Source organism: Nycticebus coucang, chromosome X, assembly GCF_027406575.1.
Source record: "Nycticebus coucang isolate mNycCou1 chromosome X, mNycCou1.pri, whole genome shotgun sequence".
In the NCBI taxonomy this organism is placed as follows: domain Eukaryota; kingdom Metazoa; phylum Chordata; class Mammalia; order Primates; family Lorisidae; genus Nycticebus; species Nycticebus coucang.
The window spans coordinates 111,753,368-111,772,258 of NC_069804.1; the positions used below are offsets into that span (position 1 = coordinate 111,753,368).

Below are 18,891 nucleotides of genomic sequence, written 5' to 3' on the forward strand. Positions count from 1 at the left end.
AAAGTCTGACCTCGGGTCCTGGTCCTAAATATTTTTCACTGTAATTCATTTTTATTTATTTATTTATTTATTGTTATTATTATTTTTTTTTTGTAGAGACAGAATTTCACTTTATAGCCCACGGTAGAGTGCTGTGGCATCACAACTCACAGCAACCTCCAGCTCCTGGGCTTAGGCGATTCTCTCACCTCAGCCTCCCAAGTAGCTGGGACTACAGGCATCCACCACAACGCCTGGCTATTTTTTTTGTTGCTATTTGGTCGGGTCTGGGTTTGAACCCGCCACCTTCGGTATATTGGGCCAGTGCCCTATCCACTGAGCCACAAGCGCCACCCTGTAAGTCACTTTTAAATCATGGTAGGTTATCCTGGTAATTCCTAGACTCCACAAAATAGATTGAGAATTGAATTTGGGCTATAACTCACATCATGACTTTGGCTTCTTCAATGAACTCATCTTCAGACATAGAGCCTTCTCTAATCATCTTGATAGCCACATCATACTGGCCTCTCCATTTCCCATACTTCACTACTCCAAATTGTCCAGTTCCCAGCTCCTTCAAGAAGGTCAGGTCCTTTGGATCAATTTCCCATGATCCTAACAACAAAGTCTTTATGTGATTCTTTAGGATCATGTGTATATAATTCCTATCATACATAAGAATCCCTACTGAGGTAGAAATAGGGAAAGTAGTAAAAGGGAAATTATCAGAAGTAGTAATCCATCTTTGCTCAGGTCAGTCTCAGATTCAGGGGGATTACCGGTTGGAGAAATCTGGGAATTTTAGGTTCAAGTTGGCCATAAGGGTCCATTCTTCTTTTTTTTTTTTTTTTTTACAGTTTTTGGCCAGGGCTGCGTTAAAGTTGGCCATAAGGTAGAACAGATAGACTAAACAACACCCCCCAACCTTTTATTATTATGTTAATGATGGTAGTTAATGGACTGAAAATGGTGCTGAAAATTTTTACCATAACTAAAACTATAAGACAAAAAGACCCAAAATAACAACAAATCCTTTTATGAATCCATGTTTTTGCAATCCCAACAGGAGCCACTAGAGGGAGAAAATCATTAAATAATTTTTGCTTGGCTCTGTCTTAACCTTCTTTGAGGCAGCTGGTACAGAACACTCGCTAAGGGAAGGTCTGCAAAGGGAGTCCTCGCAACTAGATAGCCCACCCTACCACAGAGAAACAAGAAGTTACCATAGCCCAGGCCAGCAGTGGAAGGTGCATTCTTGTTTTGTTGAGACACTGGATATTTGAGCCTGGATATGAGTCCTGAAACACAGAGAGGTTGTGCTGTTGGTGCAGTGTAGGGGAGGAGGGAAAGGTTGCCTTACACATCCTCACCTAAAGCCTCTCACTTCTGGTGTGTATCTTCCTATATTTTAAATCATAGAAGATATCCACAAATCCACATTTTTCTGGAAGTTTCTCTTCCCATGAAAGAATTTTCAGAGACGCAAAAGAGAAAATACTAACTAATGTACACCCCCTCCCAACTGAGTATATTCCCACCTTCCAGCCTAGGCTTGTCTCACATCTTACCTTCTCAATGCAGCTTTTCCCACGTATTCATGCCCTCACTGATCTCCAAGTTTTTAGAATTTTTACGTTATTTATAAACTGCCTTCTGATGTTGTCTAACCTGTATGTTCTATGAGGGCAAGGACCTTGACTCAGAATTTTCCCGAATTCTCCTCTAGAACCAAGGCAATTGCTGAGTAGATAGTAGGAACTTAATGAATATTTGCTGACTGATTAGTCATCAACCTCTTCTGGTGTCTTTTCTTAGCACTATGCATCAATTACCAAATAAGAAGTTAGTTCCTATCGGGTATAGCTCTGCCTTTGACCTGCTCTTTACTAGACCTCTACCCAGCATTTCAGGGGTTCACTTTTTTTTTTTTAAGAGACAGAGTCTCACTTTATCACCCTTGGTAGGGTGCTATGACATCACAGCTCACAGCAACCTCCAACTCCTGGGTTTAGGCGATTCTCTTGCCTCAGCCTCCCCAGTAGCTGGGACTACAGGCACCTGCCACAACGCCCGGCTATTTTTTTGTTGTTGTTGCAGTTTGGCTGGGGCTGGGTTTGAACCCACCACCATCAGTATATGGGGCCGGCGCCCTGCTCACTGAGCCACAGGCGCCGCCCCAGGGGTTCACTTTCACAGCTAATTTACACTGCCCTGTGAAGTGCATTTTCCCCTCACCTTATCCTGAATTGTTTCTTCTTCTCAGTTGCCTCTGGTACTCACCTGCAGAGTTGTGCTGATGGTAGTTAATGAGCTCTGGGATGGTGTTGAAAAGGTGCTTCTCAGCCAGGTAATACTGGCTCTGAGGTGTAGAGCACACAACATAATGGCGGATCACCCCTTGAGGGTCCCTGAAGAAGTGGATACTTAGTAAGTGGCAACAAGGGTCAGTAAGACTGAAGAAGTGAAAAGAGATGACTTTTGACTTTAAGGGACAGAGGAAAGAGGGGTGGCACACTATTAAGGAGCTGATGGGAGGGTACCCCTGTCTTTTGCCCCCAGGGCCTTAGAGCAGTAGCACTCACCCTGTAGATTTAGCAAATACAGACACTGTGTATTTCCCGGCTTTGCTGGAGTCTCTGACAATGAAACCTCCTTCTTTCCCCTGAAACAATAAAAAAGTAGTTTCCTGGGCAGCGTCTGTGGCTCAGTGGGTAGGGCTCCGGCCCTATATACCAAGGGTGGTGGGTTCGAACCCGGCCCCAGACAAACTGCAACAAAAAAATGGCCAGGCGTTGTGGCGGGTGCCTGTAATCCCAGCAACTCAGGAGGCTGAGGCAAGAGAATCACCTAAGCCCAAGAGCTGGAGGTTGCTGTGAGCAGTGATGCCACGGCAGTCTACCGAGGGTGACAAAGTGAGACTCTGTCTCAAAAAAAAAAAAAAAAGAAGAAGTTTCCTGTAGGATGCTCATACCTGCATCCCACTTGCCCAAACCTGAAAGAAAATAGAACCACCCCTGATTTTACTGCCAGGTTCCACGTTTGAGCAGCAGCCTCATTGCTTTTAATATTAAAAGTATAGTTGGGACCCCAGATGATAGTGGCTTTGACACCACTTGCCCAAGAGTGTTGGGCAACACAGGCTCTCAATTCAGGATTCTCACTTATTGTGCAAGTAGAGTATCATTCACTAGTAGTTCCCCACTTACCTCTTGCTTTAGCAGTTGCTCAGCTTGCCTCCGAGTCATGTGCTTGGAATACCACCTGTGAAAGGAGAGCATTCAAATGGCTCCTGGGCCAGGTTGTAAGGGGCCCATAGGTTAGAGCCCTCGCCTCCCGGCTCCTCCATGCCAATGATTCAGCCATTTCACTCAAACCTATTTACTGAGCATCTGTCTCAGGCATAACCTGCTGTATCCCTTTCCCCAAACCAGGTTGGCACTACATGTTCATAGAAATGGAGAATAGCAGGCAAAGGGAGGCAGCAGTGGGGTGCAGGGAAGAGACCAAGGACTGGGGCATTTTAGGACAATCCGCTTCCATGACTAGGGAGGAAAGGACAACAGTAGCGGTTTAAGATTTTTATCCTTTCAAATGTTTCCCATCAGGTTGTCAACTCTTTTTCTTTGAGTGTGATTTCTCTGAGTTTGAGGGCATGGTGACCACTCCAGCTCTCATCAGCAGAGGGTTATTTGGAGTGAAGGTAAGACATGGGCACTAACTTGGGGTAGTGGGATCATTTGACAAGCTGGCACCAATTTTAATATGTATCTTGAAATAAAAAATGTGTTGAAAGTATAAAAATGTATGTATGTATATATATTTTATATATGCATATATATAGTTCCTCTTGGAAGACTGTATGCTAGGAACATAAAGCATACTCACTCATACATTTCTATGGAGTCTTCTGCTTCAGTGACATAGTTACTAGGGATGTAGCCTTCTTGCCTGTAGGGGAGACAATGCAACAGGTCATCCAGCAGCTCCCCATCTTAGGAAGACAGATTCATAGGGTTCAGAAACAAACTCAGATGGAAGCATACATAGCATTCCCCTCCCTCAAAGAGGACGGTGTCTCTGAAGCATAGTTCAGTCAGTGAAGTATGGAACTTCTGCACATGTGGTATTAGTTACATGTGCATGACAACAAAGGCTCAGAACAATGGCAGAGGCCAGGTGTAGAGCCGCACACTGAGAAGTACTTGGGAGGGAGAGCATATTCACTTCAGTGTGGGAAGAACAGTCTCTGATCTGGATAATGAGCAGGAGAATGATGCTGCAGGATTTTGCACGGGTGTGGAGTGGGCGGGCACAAGGTCCAGGAAAGGCTGGCGTGGACTTACCCATTTTTATCTCGGGCTCGCCACCATGGTAAGTTGCTTTCCTCCAGGATAAAATATTCATCACCCTTCCGCAGCTGTAGGTCATTTGCATTCATTGGCATGTAATCATAAAGGGCTACAACCTTTTTCAGCTCACTTGTGGAAACTGGTGCTGCCGCTGGCTCAGGGGGCAGTGGCTTTTTCAAGATCTATGTAGTCAGGAGAAAAAAAGCAGGCAGTTTGGCTAGATATCAACCACTCTCTTCTCTCCCAACTCTCTGGCTTACTAGAGACAACATTCTAACCCAAATCAGGCATGGTAAGAGGTTTATTCAGCATTCATTCAACAACCATGTTTTTTTTTTTTTTTTTGTAGAGACAGAGTTTCACTTTATTGCCCTCGGTAGAGAGCCGTGGCATCACACAGCTCACAGCAACCTCCAACTCCTGGGCTTAGGCGATTCTCCTGCCTCAGCCTCCCAAGTAGCTGGGACTACAGGCACCTGCCACAACGCCCGGCTATTTTTTTGTTGCAGTTTGGCCGGGGCCGGGTTTGAACCCGCCACCCTCGGTATATGGGGCCGGCGCCCTGCTCACTGAGCCACAGGCGCCGCCCTCAACAACCATTTTTAAGCACCAGTGTGCACATGAAGACCATCTTGGAATTTTGATGCTAAGGCAGTTTCCTCACAGATCAATTACATCAAAATCTTTGGGAGTGGGTCCCAGACATCAGTATTTTCTTTTTTTTTTTGTAGAGACAGAGTCTCACCTTATGGCCCTCGCTAGAGTGCCGTGGCCTCACACAGCTCACAGCAACCTCCAACTCCTGGGCCTAAGCGATTCTCTTGCCTCAGCCTCCCAAGTAGCTGGGACTACAGGCGCCCGCCACAACGCCCGGCTATTTTTTGGTTGCAATTTGGCCGGGGCCGGGCTTGAACCCGCCACCCTTGGTATATGGGGCCGGCGCCCTACCGACTGAGCCACAGGCGTCGCCCAGATATCAGTATTTTCAAAGCTTACTGAACGAAAATCATGTGCAGTCCAAGTCAGGAAACCTTCTGGGCACTAAACTAGTGCACAAATCTAGTGAGTGGCTCTGAACCTTGGTTTCCTTCTTTGCAGAATGAGCATAATAATATTTGCTCTAGGCCAGGCAAAATAACTCAAAAACCTCATCCGAAAGATTAAACAATGAACATTCTACAAAAGATAAAGGAAGCCAGTGTACCGGGCACGGTCGCTCATGCCTGTAATCCCAGAACTCTGGGAGGCCGAGAGGGGTGGATACCTTGAGCTCAGGAGTTCAAGACTAGCCTAAGCAAGAGCAAGACTTCATCTCTATGTTTCTTTTTGTTTCTTTCTTTAAGACAGAGTCACACTTTTTTCACCCTATAGCCCAGCTATTTTTATTTTTATTTATTTATTTATTATTTTTTAGAGATAGAGTCTCACTTTATTGCCTTCGGTAGAGTGCTGTAGCGTCACAGCTCACAGCAACCTCCAACTCCTGGGCTTAGGTGATCCTCTTGCCTCAGCCTCCAGAGTAGCTGGGACTACAGGTGCCTGCCTCAACGCCCGGCTATTTTTTTGTTGTAGTTTCGCTGGGGCCGGGTTCAAACTCGCCTCGGAATATGGGGCCAGTGCCCTACTCACTGACCCAGAGGCGCCACCTGCCCAGCTATTTTTAGAGACAGGTATCACTCTTGCTCAGGCTGGTCTTGAACTCCTGAGCTCAGGTAATCCACCTACCTGGGCCTCCCAGAGTGCTAGGATTACAGGCCTGAGCCATGGCGCCCGGCCAAGACCTCATCTCTAAAAAAAGAATAGCTGGGCATTGTGGTGGGTGCCTATAGTCCCAGCTACTCGGGAGGCTGAGGCAAGAGATTTGCTCGAGCCCAAGAGTTTGAGGTTGCTGTGAGTTATGATACCACTGCACTCTACTGAGGGCAACAGAGTAAAAAAGGAAGCTAGTAGTAGTACTACCAGCATCAGGGGACACAAATAAATGGAATTAAAGAAAAAGTTCAAGGCTGGGTGTGGTGGCTTATGCCTGTAATCCCAGAATCCTGGGAGGCCAAGGTAGGTGAATTGTCTGAGCTCAGGAGCTCGAGACCAGCCTGAGCTAGAAGGAGACTTTGCCTCTAAAAATGGCCCAGTGCTATGGCAGGTGGCTGTAGTTCTGCCTACTTGGGAGGCTGAGGCAAGAGAATGGCTTTAGCCAAAATGTTTGAGATTGCTCTGAGCTGTGACACCACGGCACTCCACCCAGGATGACAAAGTGAGACTGTCTCAAAATAATAATAATAATAATAATAATAATATCTGCTGTACTTACCTATGATATATGAGGAAGGGTTTTCTAGATAGACCTCAAGAAGGAACAAGAAAAACCAAGTTTTTTTTTTTTTTTTTTTTTTTTGTAGAGACAGAGTCTCACCTTATTGCCCTCGGTAGAGTGCCGTGGCATCACACAGCTCACAGCAACCTCTAAATCCTTGGGCTTAGGCAATTCTCTTGCCTCAGCCTCCCGAGTAGCTGGGACTACAGGCACCCGCCACAAGGCCCGGCTATTTTTTTGTTGCAGTTTGGCCGGGGCTGGGTTTGAACCCGCCACCCTCGGCATATGGGGCCAGCGCCCTACCCGCTGAGCCACAGGCACCGCTGGAAAAACCAAGTTTTAAATTAAAATGTCAGGGGTAGGTGATGTTAGTGCTAGGTGTTGGGTATATGGGTGTTTGGTGTTAAATTCTCTCAACATTACTGTATGTTTGAAAGTACTTTTCATTAGGGTTGGTGCCTGTAGGTCACCGGCTGGGGTGCCAGCCACATACATTGGAGCTGGTGAGTTCAAACCCGGCCCGGGCCTGCCAAACAGCAATGACAATTACAACAAAAAATAGCCAGGCATTGTGTCAGGTGCCTGTAGTCTCAGCTACTTGGGAGGCTGAGGCAAGAGAATCACTTGAGCCCAAGAGTTTGAGGTTGCTGTAAGCTGGGCAACATAGTGAGACTCTGTCTCACAAAAAAAAAAAAAAAAAGAAAGAAAAGAAAATACTTTTCATTAAAAACCCAGGCTTTGTTTATAACAGATGATTGGATTACATGGTTGCCAAGAGCTACTTAATAGCCCTCTATCTTTCCTTTGAGGAGGAAGTCCTAATTACGAGGACAAATTTCCTATATTAGCAAGAATACCCATTAACCCTGCCAAGTCCCAAGAGAATTCTTTTTTTTTTTTTTTTTTTGAGACAGTCTTGCTCTGTCGCCTTGGGTAGAGTGCCATGTCTTCATCATAGCTCACAGCAACCTCAAACTCCTGGGCTCAAGAGATCCTCTTGCGTCAGTTTTTCTATTTTTAGTAGAGATATACCTGGTCCTCCTCAGGGGTTGGGGGAAGAGGCTTTTTTGTCTTCCGGTGAGAACTCCCAGGTTTTAAGCCTGCAAAACAAGAAGCCATTGATGACACAGAATGCATTTTAGGAAAGAGCCCAGAGACAGGATTGGTCAGAGGTTTTGATATCAAAAGCATCTGGGTCAATATAGCCCCATGCCAGGTCACACAGCCTGGAGAGCAGATTACCAGCTGGATTTCAGCCCCCACAAATCCCCTCTCCCAGGTCCTTTTGTGAAGTGGCCAAAGTGTATAACTTTATGCTGTCTCTGGTCTTGACAGACTCTTAGGAAAGTAAGGGAAATAGAGCCAAATGAGGGAGAAATTATATCGATCAGATCTCTTACTTCCATTCCTGTTCTCCAAAATTTGGCAGCCCATGGCATTTTTGGCTGTCTGAGAGCAGCAGAGGTACTGCCCATCAATCCAGAAGCAAGGGTGATATTTCTGTACCAGATCACTGTTGTAGCGGATTACTGTAACAGGAGAGAAGAGAGAGATCACATCTGACATGGGGGAGAATCCACCATTTGCATGTTTCCCTCTTTGACTAAGCTTAGTGGTGAGCTTCAAATAACTGCCCCCTCCTCAACCACCTCAAAGGAAAGCAGACCGCAGGACCAGTTGGCTCACATGACTAGCCTGTCTGACTGTGTGCTGGCCCCAGATAGTTCCTCTGCACTTTTCTTCAGTGGTCTGCCTTGATGAGTATCTCCTGACCAACATGATAAGAATATCTATTGGCTCCAGAGCCCAAGACGGTTAACATGTTATCTATGTGTTCCCAGCAGCCATTACAATCTTCCTGTAAATTAGGTGTTGATTGTGGGAAACAAATCAAATGGTACCAGGCCAAATCTCCAGCTTTTTTTTTTTTTTTTTTTTTAGAGAAGAGTCTTACTTTGTCACCCTCAGTAGAGTGCTATGGCATCATAGCTCTCAGCAACCTCCAGCTCTTGGGCTTAGGTGATTCTCTTGCCTCAGCCTCCTGAGTAGCTGGGACTACAGGCACTTGCCACAATGCCTGGCTATTTTTTGTTGCAGTTTGGCCAGAGCCTGGTTTGAACCTGCCACACTCGGTATATGGGGCTGGTGCCCTACTTACTGAGCCATAGGCGCTGCCCAATTCTCCAGCTTTTTTTTTTTTTTTTTTTTATAGAGACAGAGTTTCACTTTACCGCCCTCGGTAGAGTGCCATGATGTCACAGGACTCACAGCAACCTCCAGCTCTTGGGCTTCCGCGATTCTCCTGCCTCAGCCTCCCGAGCAGCTGGGACTACAGGCGCCCGCCACAACGCCCGGCTACTTTTTGGTTGCAGTGAAGCCGGTGCTGGGTTTGAACCTGCCACCCTTGGTATATGGGGCCTGCACCCTACTCACTGAGCCACAGGCGCCACCCAATTCTCCAGCTTTTAATATACTGATTTCCTAGTTCCATGAGTGATCTTTTAGAGATATTAACCTTAGCGAGAACTTCTACATTAGGCTTCATGTGTTCAGAGAATGGTCAGCAGGGCTGATTTCAAGGACAAATGAAAGTAATTTTGCTTCTAGAATAAACATGGTTCCAATTTTCATAGGGCCACTAATGTGGGTTGAGCCCATTGCCAGAGAGTTCCATTTCCCTCTCGGGGTTGTGAGGCTCAAAAGAGCTCCCAGAAGCAAAGAATAGAGTGCTTTGCAGAGAGGAGAAATTGTTACTGCTGTTTAATGCGGCATGCTATGGTTGATCATTTGTCATTAAAAAAGAAAAAAAAAAGGGTGGCACCTGTGGCTCAGTCGGTAAGGCGCCAGCCCCATATACCGAGGGTGGCGGGTTCAAACCCGGCCCCGGCCAAACTGCAACCAAAAAATAGCCGGGCGTTGTAGCGGGCGCCTGTAGTCCCAGCTACTCCAGCTACTCGGGAGGCTGAGGCAAGAGAATCGCTTAAGCCCAGGAGTTGGAGGTTGCTGTGAGCTGTGTGAGGCCACGGCACTCTACTGAGGGCCATAAAGTGAGACTCTGTCTCTACAAAAAAAAAAAAGAAAAAAAAATGTATAATGCTGTGGCATCTCAAGAACTTTAATATGAATTCAATTAGAAAAGTCATCCAGGTAGTCCCAGCTACTCAGAAATCTGAGGCATGAAGATCACTTGAGCCTGAGAGTTTGAGGTTGCTGTGAGCTATGATGATACCCTGGCACTCAACCCAGGGCAACAGGGTGAGACTCTGTCTCAAAAAAGAAAAAAAAAAAGGAAAAGAAAAGTCATCCAGGGATCATGGTGTCATGGTGCCCGATAACTGAGAGAAGCAAAGGCAATTGAAATAACAGATGGGCCTCGGTCTTTGCCCCACTTCTTGCTGTTGTTAAAGAACATGCACATTTGAGGACATACATATTTCAGCATTTACTGCCAAGAAGAATCCCACATAACTTCTTAAAAAATATAAAACCAGGGTGGTGCCTGTGGCTCAAGTAGTAGGGTGCCAGCCCCATATATTGGGGGTGGCGGGTTCGAACCCAGCCCTGGCCAAAAACTGCAAAAAAAAAAAAAAAAGATAAAACCAAAAACAAAACAAAATTTGGTACTGTAGAACACAAGTCAAGTCCTTAAAAGTGTGCTACTCACATTTCACTCAAGGCTTTTGGGGAGGCCTACAAACTTCTGGTGGCTAGATGCACTTTTATAGGGAAATGAACAAAAGTTCTACCTTTTTGTAAAGAGTGCCATCTTGATGCTTTTGTCCACATGTCCTTGAAGACTTTTAACCACTCTCCCCTGCCCACCCTCACCCCCAACTTTTTCAGCACTCCTCTTCATTGTTGTATAAAGGACAGAATGGTAGGAGTGGTTTAGACAGAGTGCAGGCTATAAAGGTTTTCAGTGCCTATAGAGAATTTCAAAACAATAATCAAGCCATCCAAAAGTTTGCTTGTCTCTTGTTATTAGCAGGTGCTAGTAATTTTGAACAATGTCACTGACACTCTTCCCTGCCAGGATAAATTTCTCCCACTATCTCCATCCTCTCCATCCTTTTCCTATGCCATACCCCTTTACGCAGGGATTTGGTCCTCTGTGCCCTCTGCAGGGCTAGGCACTAATACACATGCCAAGAATACCTAATTAACTACTAGCCAGTCTGATAGACTAAGCTGTGCCAATAAGTTAATGAGAGGAAATAAGACTTCCTGTCATTCCCACCCTCAGCACACTCATTACGAACTCCCCCCACATTCCCAAATAATGTCTGCCCTCTTAGAGGTCCTCTGAAGATGACACCCCTTCTTTTGTTGCCTAACCCAGAGCTAGTATTTCCAGCTATTCAGGACACAGTCTCCGTGTTCAAGTGGGATGGCTATGGAAGACTGGTTGCTTCACCAATGTACACAGCAAGCTCTGCCTGGGAAGCACTAGTGGTTGGTATATATCCTCCAGGCATTTCACGGACTGGATGGTCTCTTCTATTCATATTTATCAGGACAATATCTAAAATTCTGTTTCAGGCATGCATGAATCATTCCTCCTCTTACCGATTGTTGGAGTTTTGCCAATGCCATTCTTCGATTCATTTTGGTGAGGTCAGGCCATTTGCTTATTTTTGAAGTTGCAGTTAGGATAGGCTCTATTCAACTTGACCGAACAAAACTTCAAGAAAGAGTATAGGCAAGTATCTGTGGTGCTGGGACATAGAAGTGCCACTGCCACGTTCAATGAAATGGAAAGAGAGAGTATGTGGTAGGTCCTCAGAGATAGAACCTTTTTGTGAGAGCGCCATTGAGAAAATATGGCAGCTAGATATGAAGTACCTGAGGCCCTACTTTTTAAATTGAGGTATAATATGCATATAAATAAAGTGCACATATCTGAGGTGAACTGAGAGCTACATTGGTCCATACCAGTTTAATTCCTCTCAGATCCAACACCTCAGAAGACTCCCTCATGCCCTTTCATGGTCAATACCCCTGCAGAGGTAACTAGTATTCTGATTATTCTGATGAGGCCCCCTTTTTGGGCTAGTGATTTCCAATTGGTGCATTTTACCCAAAAAAGACATAACATCACTACAGTGGGATTTCATGGTGCCTGGTGCAGTTTGCTGTTGGCCTTGCCAGCACCTGGGACTGTTCTGGGATTGTTAGGACAAGCACTTAAATCTCCCAGCACTTATGGATTTGTTGGGAGGCACCTAGGATCCTGTTGTCAGCTAGGCAGGTTTAACAAGACATACATATGGGTAGAGCAATTGGAAAAAAATACCTTCAGTGAAACATAAGGGAAGAGAAGGCAAAACTCTGCCTAGCATGCTAACACTAATGACCCAGCTAAAGTGATGGTGCTCTTGTTCATGTTCTGGCTTTAGTTTTCACCTGCTGTCATTTTACTTAGCTAACAAACTTCGCTAGCAGTGCATAATCAACATAATATGGTTATCATCTGAGTTAATAAACCAAGCTTACAAGCTTAATATTACTCATACCTTGAATATAGTGGACATTATAGTCAATAAATATTTATTGGACTAAACTATGGTATTCAAATTACTTGTTGAAGTACAAAGGAGCTAACTTGAAATGCCACATTCTTTCTCCCTTGTTTCTCCCTCAGCTAATCTGCCTCACTTTCCCCTATTCCCAAACCACATCCTGGTACTTTATCAATGTGGAGCCCAAGCTGGTGATGATTATTTACTCCCACAAAAAAAAAAAATCAGTTTACGTAACTATTTATTGATCCCTTTCTGTGTGCAAAGCACTAGAGAAGTGGTTCTCAACTTTCCTAATGCTGCGGCACTTTAATATAGTTCCTGTGGGTCGCAACCCACAGGTTGAGAACCGCTGCACTGGAGGCACTGTGGAGAGAACCAAAGAAGTAAATACTGTAGATACATATACATCTGCTGTAGTTTCTATCTCAGTCTCTGTGAATATTACTCTGATTGGAAATAGCATATTGTTTCAGAGCATGGAGTCTGGAGCTTGAATTCAAAGACTGACCCTGCCGTTTACTAACTGAGTGCCTTTGGGCAAGTTACTTCACCTTTCTGTAACTCAGTTTTCTTATCTATAACATGGAGATGATAAGAACAACTGCTTCATATGGTTAATATAAAGAATAAATGTGTTAATATGTGTAAAGAATTTAGAGAAGAGCCTGGATCATAATAAGCACTACAAAGAGTTTGCTCATTTTGTACCCTTAGGCTCTTTATTCTTAAAACATGCCTAGCACTGAACTGCATGGTGTGGGATATCACATATTTGTAATACTCACATGACCGTACTCAGAGTATTTTGCAACCAACTAAATGTGAAATTTCTGGGCTTGGCAACCAAGCAGCACAAAACTATGTAATGAGCTTGGGCTTTGGAGTCATACAGACCTAGGGATTGGTGAGAATGCAGGCTCCACCACTCATTAGCAATGTGCCCACAAGTAAGTTACATAACTGCTTTGAGCCTCAGTTTCCTCATCTGAAAATAGGGGACTAATACATACTTTATAAGGTTATTGGGAGGATCAAATGAATAACACATTAGAAGCACTTGTCACCGAGCCTGGTACATAGTAAGTGCTCAGTAAGTATTAGTTATTATTATTGTTTTTAGCCCAAGGTAGTTGTGAGAATTAAATGACATAATAAATACAAGGTATCTAGCTTAGTGTCTGGCACATACCAAGAACAAGAATTCAATAGATGACCCTGACACCTGCACTCAGATGTTTATAGCAGCACAATTCACATTTGCAAAGACATGGAATCAACCTAAGTGCCCATCAATTCATGGCTCAAAGGAGTAAGGCGTCGGCCCCATATGCTGGAGGTGGTGGGTTCAAACACACCTCTGGCCAAAAAAAAAAAAAAAACTGCAAAAAAAAATATGGCGGGTGGCTCATGCCTATAATCCTGGCACTCTGGGAGGTCAAGGAGGGTGGATTGACTGAGCTCACAGGTTTGAGACCAGCTTGAGCAAGAGCAAGACCCTGTCTCTAAAAACAGCTGGGCATTGTGGTGGGTGCCTGTAATCCCAGCTACTTGGGAGGCTGAGGCAAGGGGATCACTTGAAGCCCAAGAGTTTGAGGTTGCTGTGAGCTATGACGCTACAGCACTCTACTGAGTGTGACCAAGTGAAATTTTGTCTCAAAAAAAAAAAAAAGAAAGAAAGAAAAAAAAAAGTGGTCTCCTCATTTTCTACTCAAAGTACTACTCAGCCATAAAAAGGAATGAAATAATGTCTTTTGCAGCAATGTGGATGGAACCAGAGACCATTACTCTAAGTGAAGTATCTCAGGAATGGAAAAACAAATACCACAGCAGGCACGGTGGCTCACACCTGTAAATCTAGCACTCTGGGAGGCCAAGGCAGATGGATTGCCTGAGCTCACAAGTTCATGGCCAACTTTGAGCCAGAGCAAGACCTTGTCTCTAAAAATATCCAGGCAGACTAGGCACCAGACTAGGCAGCGCTGGTGGGTTCAAACCTAGCCTAGGCCCGCTAAACAAACAAACAAAAAAATAGCCAGGCGTGTGGTGGGCACCTGTAGTCCCAGCTACTAGGAAGGCTGAGGCAAGAGAATTGCTGGAGCTCAAGAGTTTGAGGTTGCTGTGAGCTGTGATGCCACTGCACTCTACCGAGGGAACTCTGTCTCACAAAAACAAAAACAAGGCCGGCGCCTGTGGCTCAAAGGAGTAGGGCGCCGGCCCCATATACTAGAGGTGGTGGGTTCAAACCCAGCCCCAGCCAAAAAAAATGAAAACTGCAAAACAAAAACAAAAACAAAAAACCCCAACCACATATACTTTCTAATAATTGGGAGCTATTTGATGGGCACACATGGGCACAAGGAGATGTAAAGGTCATTAGAAATCAAGAAGGAAGTCTCAGTGCTTGTAGCTCAATGGCTAGGGCGCCAGCCACATACCTTGGAGCTGGCAGGTTTGGCCCTGGCCTGCCAAACAACAATGACAACTACAACCCCAAAACAGCTGGGTGTTGTGGTAGGTGCCTGTGGTCCCAGCTACCTGGGACGCTGAGGCAAGAGAATTGCTTAAGCCCAAAAGTTTGAGGTTGCTATGAGCTGTGACGCCATGGCACTCTACCAAGGGCGACAAAGTGAATCTCAGTCTCAAAAAAAAAAAAAAAAATCAAGAAGGGAGGGAGAGGAGGAGGAGAGGGTAAAAACCTACCTATCAGGTACAGGAACACTATTCAGGTAATGGGTACACTAAAAGCCCCTATTTAAGTGTTATAAAAGGTATTGAAAAACATTTGTACCCCCTTAATATTTAAAAACTTAAAAAAATAGATGACCGTTCTCTTCCTTCTTCCTCCTTCCTCTCCCCTTTCAGTTTGAAAGACTTAGTAATTATAATTTTGTCCAATCATATTTGCATTCAAAGGAGTGAACAGGCTGGTATAGTCAGCCAGTGAGTTCACAATGTAAATGTGCAAAGGGCTGTCGTGCAATAACCCAACCATGCCATTATCAGTCTGCCATCCTTCCTGTTTCTCTAGGCAGCTTTTCCTGATGTCAACTCAACCAGTTAATCTCTCAGTCACTTGACAAGTGGCTATATATACACACAAATAAGTGTGCACGCATCCTGTGCTGCAAACATTTACAGTCAAGTTTATCTGAGCACCCTGTGTGGTCTATGTGAAATGTTGAAACTATGTTCAAGTTTAGGTCCTTGCAAAGCAAGGAACACAAAATATTTCCTTGGGGAATATCCACAATGAAGAGATGTACAGTGCTTTTTGTACTGTGCTTTACAGTTTTTCATGTGCTTTTACACACATTATTACTTCATTTGATCCTTCAACAGGTGGGTACAGCAGGCATCATCATTATTCCTCTTGAGAAGAAGAAATTGAGCCTCAACAAAGCTTGTTAGCCTACTTGCCAGAAGTCACACAGTTTTTAAGTGGTAGAAGAGGATCTGAAGACAGGTTCTCTGACTGACATCAAGCACTCTCATACATCATCTACTTGGAGCTAGGTATTTCATACTTAGGATTCTAAATATTGCATAACCATTGAATGCCACACAACCTTTATAATAGTTATAAAGAATTGAACTTTTTTATAAACAGAGAAATGAAGGTGCCAATCTTACAAAATTGCAATAGAGAGATGGTGGTAAAACTGGGTTGAAACTCTCAGTCTAGTATGTTTATCTTTTATTCATAGGATAGAATACTAAACTCAATGGTATCACTAGTACTCAGCAAAAATGTAAACTTTTTTCTTTCTTTCTTTTTCTTCCTCTCTCCCTCTTTCTTTTTCTCACTTCCCTTTTTTCCTCCTTCCTTCCCTTTCTTCCCTTTTTCCATCCTTCCTTCTTTCCTCTCTCTATCCTCTCCTCCCTCTCTTTTTCTCCCCTTCCGTCCATTCTTTCTTCCTCTCTTTACCTTTCTCTTTCCTTCTTCCCTTTCTTCTTTTGCCCTTCCCCTCTCTCTTCTCTCTCTTTTCTTTTTCTCTACCTATTCTCTTTTCTCTCTCTCCTTTCTTCCTTCATTTCTTCCTTTCTTTTTAAACTAGTTTATTTTCCAAATAATTCTCACCATTTTTGAGCTGGTGAATCCAACGTTTCCTCAGTTCTTCAGTTGGAGAGAAGACATAAAGGGGGCCTTCATCATATACAACCTGAGGCAATGAACACACAGACTTCAGCAGTTAGGATTCAGAAAAAAAAAAAAGAAGAAGAAGAAGAAGAAGAAAGGCCTTGAAGTAAATAATTTTAAGGTACAACTTAGTCCTATTCATTGTGGAAGCCAAAGAAAGGCAGGTGTCTCTTTGATAAAATGACTTCTTTTCCTTTGGGTAAATACCCAGTGTTGGAATTGTTGTATCAAATGGTAGGTCTACTTTTAGTTTTTTGAGGAATCTCCATTCTGTTTTACATAGAGGTTGTACTCATTTTCAGTCCTGCCCACAGTGTATAAGCATTCCTCTCTCTGTGCATTCACACCGGCATGAGGCAATCCCACTACTGGGTATTTACCCAAAGGCAAAGGAGTCATTTTATTAAAAAGACACCTGCACCTAAATGTTTATTGCAGCACAATTCACAATTGCAAAGATGCGGAATCAACCCAAGTGCCCATCAATTTATGAGTAGATTAACAAAATGTGGTATATGTATACCATAGAATATTACTCAGGCACAAAAATGGATGAATCAATGCCTTTTGCAACAATTTGCATGGAATTAGAGGCCATTATTTTGAGAGAAGTATATAAAGAAGGGAAAAAACAAACACCAAATACGTTTACTATCAAATTGGAACTATGTGTGCATGGAGGGAAGTGAAATTCGATGGAAATCAAGGAAGGGAAAGGAGGGAGGAGGGGATGGGGAAAACCTACCTAATGAGTACAATGAACACTATCCGGGTGACAGGCACACTTCTAACCCTGACTCAAGCATAACAAAATTAATACATGTAACCAAAAACATTTGTACCCTGTAATATCTTGAAATAAACAAGAGGGTGGCGCCTGTGGCTCAGTGAGTAGGGCGCTGGCCCCATATACCGAGAGTGGCAGGTTCAAATGCGGGCCTGGCCAAACTGCAACAAAAAAATAGCTGAGTCTTGTGGCAGGCGCCTGTAGTCCCAGCTACTCGGGAGGCTGAGGCAAGAGAATTGCCTAAGCCCGGGAGTTGGAGGTTGCTATGAGCTGTGATGCCACAGCACTCTACTGAGGGTGATAAAGTGAGACTCTGTCTCTACAAACAAAAATAAATAAATAAATAAAATAAACAAGAAAAGAAATGCAGAAGCTTCAGTCAGCAGTGGTGCTCTCCTGTGAATTTCCTGAAGAATTCCTGAATTATTCCTATTCAGGAATATAGTCCTTAGAAGCTCTTAGCTTTTCGAATACTCTTAGGTCCTCTGGACTTGTTTTTTAATTTGTACGTAAACTTAGTTCATAATGTTTTTCACTCTCCTTGGCGGAGATAGGATTTTTGTTGATCCAAGAAAGGACAGTTAATTATCTTATTATTAAACTTTGAGTTCATATAAAAGAAAATTGAAGTGATGATCAATATAACTTAAATCTTGATTAGTACATACAGGTTATTTACTTGGATAGTATGGAACAAAATTTTAATTCATGGCTAACCCCTTCCCTCTCCAGTGGTCTCCCTTCCCCAAAATTAGCCAAAATAAACAAAATTTGAAACCACACATCTACTTCAAAAAGAGTAAGCTATATATAGATAAAGCACTATCATCAAGTCAGGTAGTATTTTTTTTTTTTTTTTTTTTTTTGTAGAGACAGAGTCTTACTTTATGGCCCTCAGTAGAGTGCCATGGCATCACACAGCTCACAGCAACCTCCAACTCCTGGGCTTAAGCGATTCTCTTGCCTCAGCCTCCCGAGTAGCTGGGACTACAGGCGCCCACCACAACACCCAGCTATTTTTTTGTTGCAGTTCGGCCGGGGCCGGGTTTGAACCCTGCCACCCTCGGTATATGGGGCCGGCCGCCTTACCAACTGAGCCACGGGTGCCGCCCTATTTGTTTTTTTTTTTATTGTTGGGGATTCATTGAGGGTACAATAAGCCAGGTTACACTGATTGCAATTGTTAGGTAAAGTCCCTCTTGCAATCATGTCTTGCCCCCATAAAGTGTGACACACACCAAGGCCCCACCCCCCTCCCTCCGACCCTCAGGTAGTATTTTTTTTAACCTTTACCATAACAGACATGGAGATGCATGACTATATAAGATGCAGTTCCAACCCCTACAGAGCTAATGGACATCACATAATAGAGTCTTTTTTTTTTTTGAGACAGAGTCTTACTCTATCGCCTTCGGTAGAGTGCCGTAGCGTCACAGCTCACAGCAACCTCCAACTCCTGGGCTTAGGCGATTCTCTTGCCTTAGCCTCCCGAGTAGCTGGGACTACAGGTGCCAGCCACAACGCCTGGCTATTTTTTGTTGCCGTTTGGCTAGGGCCTGGTTCGAACTCGCCACCCTCAGTATATGGGGCTGGCGCCCTCCTCACTGAGCCACAGGCACTGCCCCCACATATAAGAGATTCTAAAGTTAAATATAAATTAATTTTCAATTATCTGCTGTTCAGCATTATCCACTAGTGCAGTCAAACAATGTCATCTTGTTGAAAGACGATGGTAGTAAAAACTGTGTCTATGACACCTGTCCTCCACAGTTTTTATAACCTCAGTATAGTTAGGGACA

The 18,891-nt window shown here is 44.1% G+C and overlaps 1 protein-coding gene across 1 annotated transcript in view; it reads right to left on the reverse strand.

Moving 5' to 3' along the window:
* BTK (Bruton tyrosine kinase) overlaps positions 1-18,891 on the reverse strand; it is a 55,182-nt gene that overhangs the window by 10,247 nt on the left and 26,044 nt on the right. The window contains exons 5-14 of the mRNA XM_053580170.1: positions 16,246-16,327; positions 8,046-8,174; positions 7,678-7,745; positions 4,326-4,513; positions 3,868-3,930; positions 3,189-3,243; positions 2,565-2,644; positions 2,263-2,390; positions 1,206-1,280; positions 426-597 (exon numbers count right to left, since the gene is read on the reverse strand). Coding sequence (XP_053436145.1) covers positions 426-597; positions 1,206-1,280; positions 2,263-2,390; positions 2,565-2,644; positions 3,189-3,243; positions 3,868-3,930; positions 4,326-4,513; positions 7,678-7,745; positions 8,046-8,174; positions 16,246-16,327 — 1,040 coding nt within the window. The remainder of the gene's footprint in view (positions 1-425; positions 598-1,205; positions 1,281-2,262; positions 2,391-2,564; positions 2,645-3,188; positions 3,244-3,867; positions 3,931-4,325; positions 4,514-7,677; positions 7,746-8,045; positions 8,175-16,245; positions 16,328-18,891) is intronic.